Source organism: Silurus meridionalis, chromosome 22 (assembly GCF_014805685.1).
Source record: "Silurus meridionalis isolate SWU-2019-XX chromosome 22, ASM1480568v1, whole genome shotgun sequence".
Taxonomy (NCBI): Eukaryota; Metazoa; Chordata; class Actinopteri; order Siluriformes; family Siluridae; genus Silurus; species Silurus meridionalis.
The window spans coordinates 13416261-13426414 of record NC_060905.1 but is presented as its reverse complement, the minus strand read 5'-3'; the positions used below and the strand labels follow the sequence as shown (position 1 = coordinate 13426414).

The 10154-nt window shown below is 40.4% G+C and overlaps 1 protein-coding gene across 2 annotated transcripts; it reads right to left on the bottom strand.

Annotated features, from left to right (window-relative positions):
• Positions 1 to 2365: 2365 nt before the first annotated feature.
• On the bottom strand, positions 2366 to 8459 carry ak2 (adenylate kinase 2). Of its 2 annotated transcripts, XM_046835539.1 has the most exons (7): positions 8232 to 8405; positions 7189 to 7314; positions 6948 to 7058; positions 6760 to 6854; positions 6117 to 6189; positions 3361 to 3556; positions 2366 to 2560 (listed from the first exon to the last, which is right to left on the bottom strand). In XM_046835539.1, exons 1-7 carry the CDS (start codon positions 8328 to 8330, stop codon positions 2553 to 2555), a joined length of 708 nt encoding a protein of 235 aa, XP_046691495.1. In that variant the 5' UTR covers positions 8331 to 8405; the 3' UTR covers positions 2366 to 2552. The 2 variants fall into 2 exon arrangements, with proteins under 2 accessions (XP_046691495.1, XP_046691496.1); XM_046835540.1 differs by lacking the exon at positions 2366 to 2560 and having other exon boundaries at positions 2570 to 3556; positions 8232 to 8459.
• Positions 8460 to 10154: the final 1695 nt, after the last annotated feature.

Here is a 10154-nt window from a genome sequence, read left to right as displayed (position 1 = left end):
CTTATTAGACTGAAAAACAGTTTTTCACTAAGCTATCCCTGATGAGCAGCCTGGAGTGACTGTGGCAAGGAAAAACTCCCTTAGATTTTATGAGAAAGAAACCTTGAGAGGAATCAGACTCAAAAGGGGAACCATCCTCATTTGAGTGATATCAAAAGTGTGATTATAGTCTTTAAACAATACAAAAAACCAGAGAGTGAGAACTAACATAAACACTGGAATGTAAAATTACAAGTAATGTCCTTTCTACAGTCTTATACAGTCATTTGATATCATCATAGATCCAACACCAGCTTCTCCATGCCAGAGCCTTTAAACGCTCAAAGAAGTCCAATGTTCAAACTCTACATGAAGTGGAATCCAGCTGGCGCTGGTACGTCTCTAAATGGTTTGAGATGTTTGCAGGGTCTACTTCTTCAAAGGTCCACAATCTTCACAAGGTGGGACATGACTGGGGCTGGCGCAACCTCAGGATGCTTCGGGATGGGGAAAGAAAAAGAAGCAGTGGAGAGGAATTAGCGTAGCTGCTGTTCATGATATTAATGAGTTCTTACTAAATTTAGAAAATATGACCACATCACCCCTGTTTTAATTAGTCTACATCGGCTCCCAAATAAATCTCACATTGATTATAAAATACTTCTACTAATGTATAAAGTATTTAACGGTCTCGCACTACAGTATCTGAGTTAGCTTCTGTACCATTCTGTACCCCACGCCTACTTAGATCAAAAGGTGCAGGCTATTTGTTGGTACCTCAAATAATGAAGACTACAGCAGGTGGCAGATCTTTCTTTCAGAAAACAACACAGTTATAGAGCAGCCTTCCAATCAGTGTTCGGGACTCAGACACAGTCTCAGTGTTTAAATCAAAGCTGAAATCATATTTAATCGAACCTTTTATCGGTAGGTTTTTCCTAAAAGGAGCAGATCTGGAGGGATCATGGATATAGAGTGTTTGGTGAACTGTGATATTTGTATGTTGTCGTCCCCTCACTCTCACATGTTCACTTATGTTTGTTGACAGTGGTGTGGTGGGTCGTCTCTTATCCCAGAGATCCGTCATGTCTGTGTTACCTTCTGGCTCTACCTTTTAGTTATGCTGCCATAGCGAGTCTTGTCGGAGTCCCCAAATGCACAATGTCCTAAATGGTCATCTATATCCTTCTCTCTTTCTCGCTCTCTATCTCAGTTAAGTTAAACATGCTCCTGAGGTTCCAGTGACCGCTGTTCCTGCCCGCTTCGTCCCCGCCTGCCTCTTAGAGGCCACACTGTGCAGCTGAGGGTGGTTTCTTATTTACGGCCTGGGGATCTATGAAATTATGGGAGTAAGAACAGGAGCTTTGAGGCTTTGGATTTGGATTGTAGTTAATATCAGCAGTCTGCTACACTGACACAAGACTACAGCATCTAATTACCATCACTGCACACCTAAACATCGCTTATCTGTAATTAATGGACATTTAGTGCCACCCAGATGAGGATGGGTTCCCTCTTAAATCTGGTTCCTTTCAAGGTTTCTTCCTTATGCCATCTCGGATAGTTTTTCCTTGCCACAGTCCCCACCGAGACCAGCTTATTAAACCATCTTATTCATTCTTTATCACCACATTATTTGTGTAAAGCTGCTTTGAGAAATTGTTCATTGTTAAAAGCGCTATACAAATCAAAATGAATTGAATTTATTGTGTTTTTCGGCCCAAGAAAATCTCTTCTGCTTGTTGTTTTTTTTTTAAGGAAGTAATGGTTTCTTTGCCACAATTTAACCATAAGAGTGACTCATACAGTCTTCTCTGAACAGTGGATGTTGAAATATGTCTGACACTTGACTCAAGCAATTATGTAAATCAGTGGTTTCCAAAGCTGCTAATTCTAATAAAACTATCCTCTACAGCAGAAGTAGCTCTTGGTCTTTTTTTTTTCTCCTGGGACTGTCCTCATTAGAATCTGTTTAATTATAGAGTTTGACGGTTTCGGTGACTGCACTTGGAGATGCATTTAAAAGATCCTAAAATTGTTTCGATTGACGATCTTCATTTCTTAATGTAACGATTTTGTGTCTTTCCTGCCATAACATGGAGGTGTACAGTCGATGTAGAAGCACTAATAGGGCTATTGATTCTGTACTCACCTTTCAGTTTCTAAAAGACAGCTGCTCTAAAGCACATTAAGAAGGCAAGAAATGTCAAGTTCACACTTGACAAGGCACACGTGATTTGAAAACCATTCCAGGTGAATACTTCATAAATCTCACACTTAAAATATCTGTTTAATTAAACATTTGGAACTCTGGTAACATACTGCTTTAGTCATTTAAAATAAACTTTTTCTTCCAGCTGAAAAGAAAAACTACATCATACTTAAAGACTGTAGAAATTTGTATTCTTTTATTTCAATTGAAACATCGAGTGCCATCTTCAAGTAATACACCGGTCTGTTTCAACGTTGGTAAGCAATACAAAATACAGTGTACTGTCATAACCAAAAATAAACTTATGTTATAGACACCCCCTTTGTCTCATCTGGCTCAGACTGGATGGAGGAAGCAGGTTTCAGACAGCTGTAGAGGAAAAAAAAAAACGACTCAAGTAAATTAAATAGTCTGTACAGCACATGGGCGCAAAAAAAAGGGAAAGCAAGTAAATCAAATCATTTTTTCCACTGCAGGATGCAGCAAACAAACAAACAAACAAACAAACAAAGTGTATAAGCGTGCCACCTGGCGGACATGAGCAGAACTACAAGAACAGCACAACGACAAAAGCACACGCTGTGTTTTTTTTTATATAAAGTGCAATTAAGTTTGAAAATGATTCGCTTACAAACGATTAAAATAATTGTACAATTATGAAGAGGGACAAAAGATCCACTTGAGTGAGTAACTGTCAAGCAGCTCTGACAATCAGACTGATTAGTTATAAGTTAGAAAGGAAAAGCTGTTGACGGATGAGTCATGCTGACTTACTGAGTGAGATTTTTAAATAAAAAGACTATTTTTGTCTAGATCCATTGCTGGTTGCTTAGACACAAATGTAGAGATCTTCAGAAACTGACGCTCACTTTGTTTCCAATTCAAGATATACAGCATGAGTGAACACACCACAATCACTATTGCTATTACACAGAGAGAAATTCTATATGTGCCATGATGTGTCATTTATTTAATAAAAATAAGTATTTATAGCTTAGTCGAGGCAACAACATGCACCCAGACAATCTTAAGTTGGCAAACACACACACTCAAGTGCAGCATTTTTCTTAAAGCCCAAACCTTTCCGTGATCGAGACAGAAACTAAGAACACTAAGGGGAAAATCATGAGATGGAGAGAATGTTTAGATGAATAACACAAGGTCTTTACAGGTGGCAGCTGAGAAGGCAGCAAGGATGGACGCAAATACGACGTCGGGCGACTGAGCAGCGTTGATGGCGCGGTGTATACCGCGTGCGCTATAGTACTGCACCAGGGGGACTGTCTGTCTGTGATAAGCCTCCAGCCTCGAGCGCAGGGTCAACTCATTATCATCACTACGACGAATCAGAGGCTCTCCAGTCACCTAAAGACACAAACAGAGAGGAAAATATTCAAACCAGTATATGAGGAACAGAACAGAGGCCCGTTACTGAACTCATTTTGTCGAGGACCTAATGTGCCTTAATGAAGAACTAGATTCTAGACCCCGCCCATGTCATGAGGTAATAGAAACACACTGGAAATTTGTGGTTTAAAGGAGTTTCGATGTTCTAATCATTTACAGGTAGTCCCAAATTAGATTAGTACATTATAACATTATGAGCAGTGAAATGAATTACAATGATTATCTCTTCATCATGGCACCTGTTAGTGGATGGGATATTATTAGGCAGCAAGTGAACATTGATGTGTTAGAAGCAGGAAAAATGGGCGAGCGTAAGGATGTGAGCGAGTTTGACGAGGGCCAAATTATGACGTCTAGACGACTGGGTCAGAGCATCTCCAAAACTGCAGCTCTTGTAAGTTCCTGGTCTGCAGTAGTTAGTATCTATCGAAAGTGCTCCAAGGAAGGAAGGAACAGTGGTGAGCCGGTGAAGACCGGTGATCCAACAGAGGTGCCCCTGTAGCTCAAATTGCTGAGGAAGATAATGATGTTGATGCTCAATGGGTCAGAACTGATTTGGCAGCAAAAGGGGGACCAAGACAATATTAGGCAGGTTAATAATGTTACGCCTGATCGGTGCGTATACTGTAATGTTTATACAAATGACAGTATACAATCCTGTATTGATCAGCATTCTTTAAGACCCCTCTGTAAGCTAATCCATGTCTCTTACGATATTTTCGAATCACGACGGGGTCATCAGAACACATCTCCATTGACAATTTGTCAGCGATTTCGATTTATAACAAGAACAATACTGTACATTTGAATTAGGTTCTAATTATTCCTTTAACACACATGGGATAGCAGCTATAATCAGTTCCCTCACGAACCTCTTAAGTTAATTCATCGTTACAAAGCACCGGCGATTCAAAACTCCTTACATGAGCGGTACAGAAACATTTTCTCACAGTAATAGATCTGTAATTGAGTGTAATTCCAGGTTTCGTAACCTTTCCAGCACCAAAGCAGGTCACCTCGAATACACAGGACACACAGTATGTAGAGCCAGGAAAAGAAGTGCACCTGCTGCATTCCGAAATCTATACTGGTAGTACAAAAAAAAAAAGACAAAAACACCACATACAATGGTGTCACTGAACGAGGACGGGGGTCGAGGGCAGCCGAATTTGGACCAGCTGTAATTACAACACAGCTCAATAAAAAGCGACATGTACAAACACTGCGCACGCTCTTTATTCTGGTTATCTTGAATCTACAAACGCGTTGCTGTGCAACTACAAGTTGCACAATTCCACCTTCTTTGTCGAAGTTATTAAATAATAATATAGTGACAAAGGTTCAGACCACATTAAAAGCTGAAGCGTGAGATTTAAATGCATCTCTGTGGAATTTCAGCTTTACTAAGCAACACGAGGCAAAACACTCACAACGAATGGAAAGAGATTCAAGTCTGAACTGGTCTGTAGCCAGTCATTCGATAATTTCCCCAACATGCCCAGTGCAACACCACAATTGGAAGTGTTCAAAAAAACAAGCGCACATTGAACATACATTAGGAAATCGACATATCCAGGATATAAAAACAGTGTTATGAGCATGCATAAGATTCCAGAATAGCTATTACACAATACCAAACACTGACTACATTCTGGATCTGAGGCTGATTATGACTGTCATTTTTAATTTTTTTTTTTTTTTATTATTCAATCTTTACTATTGAAATAAATGGTCCTGGTAAAAAAAAAAAAAAGTACTGAACTTATTACTAAATGTCACAATATTTACACTACAGGCAAATTTTGCAAAACCAAACAAAATCTGGACAAACGGAAAACGACAGTAGCCAGTAAACGTCCACTGATACACCGATCAGGCATAACATTATGACCACCTGCCTAACTGCATTAACATTATTAACCTCTTCAGCAGTTTGAGCTACAGGAGCTCGTCTGTTTGATCGGACCACACGCACCAGCCCTCACTCCCCATGTTCATCAATGAGCCTCGACCGCCCATGACCCTGTCGCCAGTTGACCACTGTTCCTTCCTTGGACCACTTTTGATAGACACTGACCACTGCAGCCTGGGAACATCCCACAGGAGCTGCTCTGACCCAGACGTCTAGACATCACAATTTGGACCTCGTCAAAGTCACGCAAATCCTTACACTTGCTCATTTTTCCTGCTTCTAACACATCAACTTTGAGGGAAAAAAAATGGTCCCTTGCTGCCTAATAATATCCCACACACTAACAGGTGCCATGATGAAGGGATAATCAGTGTAATTTACATCACTGAATGTTATAATGTCCATGTTATGCCTGATCGGTGTATCACATTTGCTGTGTAGACGGTTATTAAAGCAGGGTAAGCTGGCAATGTAATGCAGCTGATGTTCTGAAAGATTCCTGGCTCATTAAACCTCAAGCTTCCGCTTTCTTGTAGCTGTTTTGGCAATTATTTAACACGTTATACAAGGTAGGTTGTAACCTGCGCTTCTAAACCAATTACTTACATCATCCTTCATAGGTTCTTTGGGTGGATTAAACTCCTCATGGTACGAGCGGCCACTGGGTTGATGAATAAGTCTGAAAATGCAACAAAGCAGAAAAAAAGAAAATCAAACATTTTAAAATATGCTGCCAAAAAGCCATGTCCTGAAGGGAAACAAAACTGTGCAGAATGGTAACTGCCTGAACACGTCTAAATCGACTCAGGAGGAGGTGGAATGATTTAAAGCCAAAGCAATAATATCAGACTGAAATACAAATTCATGTGCAGTCTTGTGCTCACATGCACATCTGGTGCAGAAACGAACAGTTAACGCCATTAACGTTCCTACAATGGTGCAATAACTTGTATGTTTCTTAGAATACTTTTATAAATACAAAAAGAAATCGAAATGAACATACACACGGTGGTATTAAAACGTCAGACTAGCTCTGTTTACAAGAAAGTACTTTATTTATCTACGTTAACACCCAGTCCCCCTTGCCCTGAATATTCTGATAATCCCACCTAAAAATTAGGACTGCTTGATGAATTAGTGCAGGCAACAATTATTCAAAAAAAAACTGCAGCTGTACATTGTAAAGCTCTGGTTTAATGCGCGCGCACACACACACAGACACAGACACAGACACACACACACACCTTACCTGCCACAGATCCTGCGCACAAGGAGAGAGTCATCTACAGAGAACTCAATTACAGAGTCCAGCTTCTCTGTGCGTTTCTCCAGCAGATCGTCCAACTACACGGGAGAACAGGAACATTCGGTATTACAACAACGAGTGTTCTGGAAGTAGTAGAAACTGCTCAATAAACACTCATTAAACTCGGTTACCATTTCTGCTTGTTTGACTGTACGAGGAAAACCATCCAACAGAAACCCTTGCTTACAGGCGGGAGTGTCCAGGTTCTTCTCAATGAGCTCGACGACCATTTCATCACTCACCTAACAACACAAGACGGACAAAGATCTTCTTAAAAAAAGAAAAGAAAAAGAATGCACCATTTCAAAATTGCTAGGCAGAATAATAAGAAGTCAAATCAGCAGACTAAACGAGGACATTTGTTCACATTACCAGTTTGCCGGCATCCATCGTCTCTTTTAATCTTTTGCCCAATTCCGTGCCAGAGGCCACCATCGCTCTCAGCATGTCTCCAGTGGCCAGATGACACACACAGAACTTCTCTGCTAACCTGGGGGCCTGTAAAGGGACAAATGTATTACACCAGATATCTTCTCCAGGTATTAAATAGCTTAGTTTACATTCAGGAAACAGGTTTTCATTTCGACTGCTCAGAGATTTACATTTTAAAAGTCATTCACAAATAAAGGCAAAACATTTGTGATCACCCAGAAATGTGTAACTTATCTTTCATATATATAGAAAAAAAATTAGCATTATGGTGTACGTTACTGAAGATGACTGGGTGAAGATGAATAATAACTGGAAAACAGTGGAGAACAGAAGATCTTGCACTGGTTTTTTTCCTTCAGTGAACCGTGAAACCAGACTTTTTACAATTCACTATACAGGAATGTGTTTCATGGTAGATTTTTAATTCTGAAATATAATAACCCTCTTTGATGCTTTGATGATCCACTATAAAATGATCCAGACAGTTGAGTCACTATATTCCACATGGACTTTAATAACGCATTGAGTCAAAGGTTACAAAGACACAGTGCAATGAAGCAATCTATTCAATAGCAATCTATTTAGGAAAGAAATCCAAAGATCCAGGGAAGAGACTCGGGAATCCCAGGGATGGAAACCAGGGAAGAAAAACAGAGAATAATCTTAGGAAAAAAGAGACACAGGAAAGACACCAAGGAAAGTAAACCCAGGAAATTAAACTCCGGAAAGAGACAACAACGAGACACAAGGGGGAAAAAAAACCAGGAAGGAAACACAAGAAGGAAACACAAGAAGGAAACCGAATCCTAACCTAGAACCTCCATTTAACTTCAACTTCTATACAGAAGAAACGCAAAATGGAACCGACACTGAACCGACTCTTTGCCACAGGAACCGACACAGTGTCACGTTACTGAACCATGCAGTCCATTCAGTCGGATATTAGCTTTGCTAAGCTAGCTATCTAGCATATGGAGTCTGACCTGAGTTCCCTTTCCCGCGCCCGGTGGCCCCAGCAGGATTGCCCGAATCCCATTACGAACACCAGAGACGACATCTTCTGCCTGTGAGCTGGGCGCCATGGTAGACTTTAACACCGCGCTGTGGGAATCTCCGACCCTCCACTGCAGCTCCTCAGCCTGGGAAAGGAAGCGCTCTAGCACCGCCTTCCCGTCTGTATGGATAAGCCCCGCCCCCGCGCAACACAACACGCCCTCTGATTGGCTCTAGAGTAGTCTTTCAAAATAGGTCGACATTGTCAAATTAAACTCAGCACTTGTTTTTTTGCATGCAACAAATATACATTTAAAAATAAAAATAAATGTATCCTTTAATTTTGCTGCTAGTAAGACTTCAAAATCAGTCAAAAAGTCTATCGTTTACATCATAAAGGTTTTTAGTGATATGATCTGTGATCTGATATACTGTATATCTGTTTTGCATTGTTTATATATAGTAATGATTAATTTAATGATGCCTCAGGGGCCATTTAATATAAATACATATTGTAATATTAAAACCTGAGTGAACAAAAAAAGTTGTCCCATGTAATTCTGTGGTCTTCATGATATTTTATTTTTGTATTCTAACAAAGTCATGGGACTTCCATAAAACAGGGGTTACTTTAATTCCACACAGGAGGATTCAAGGAGGGACACTTTGTTACATACAGTGGATGCTCAGTAATTTGTAAAATAAATATGGAAGATATCAGTCTGGTTTGTTTGAACCACAGGGTCATTTTGTCCCCAATAATGCACATGTAAAATATTTGAATAATTACTTTAATGTACAGAATTATTGAGAATTATATATATTTACTGTCTCATTACTATAACCCAGGAAACCATAGGAAGGGCATCCAGCGTAAAACATGTGCCAAATCAAATATGCGGATCACGAAAGAGAAATTCATACCGGATCGGTTGAAGCCCGGGTTACCAACAACCGCCACAGGTATCATTAGCCAACAGGGTACCAGTGGAAATTGGGCTACTGTTGGCCGAAGGAGGAGAAGGAGAGGAGGAAGATGTCTACAGAGACGGCAGGAAAAGAAGAAGTGTAGGAGAGTGGAGGTTCGGGTTGGTACTTTAAATGTTGGTACTATGACTGTAAAGGGAGAGAGGTAGCTGATATGGTGGAGAGGGAAAGGTGGATGTGTTCAGAAAACCAAGTGGAAAGGGAGTAAGGCCAGGAACATTGGAGGTGGGTTTAAACTGTTCTTTTATGGTGTGGATAGAATGGTGTAGAGATGATTCTGAAGGAAGAGTACAGTAAGAGTGAGTACAGTGAGTTGTGAGATGGAGGAGAAGAAAAAATTCTGTAGTGAGTTAGATGAAGTGGTAGCTGGTGTATGTAGGAATGAATGATTAGTGATTGGGGTGGATTTCAATAGGCATGTAGGTGAAGGGAACAGAGGTGATGAGGAGGTGATGGGTAGGTATGGTTTTAAGGAGAGGAATGTGGAAGGGCAGATGGTGGGTAGATTTTGCTTAAAGTATGGAAATGGCAGTGGTAAATACTTATTTTAAGAAGAAGCAGGATTATAGAGTGACGTATAAGAGTGGAGAATGGTGCACACAGGTGGATTATGTTCTATGTAGGAGATGCAACCTGAAGGAGATTGGAGACAGTGTAGCTAGACAGCATTGGATGGTGGTCTGTAGGATGGTTTTGGAGGTGAAGAAGAAGAGGAGGAGAGTGAAGACTGAAAGAAGAATAAGATGGTGGAAACTGAAGGAGGAAATTGTGAAATTCAGGGAAGAGGTCAGACAGGGGCTCGGTGGTGGTGAAGAGGTGCTGGATGATTAGGCAACTACTGCAGAAGTGATGAGGGAGACAGCTAGGAAGGTACTTGGTGTGACATCTGGAAATAGAAAGGAATACAAAGAGACGTAGTTGTGGAA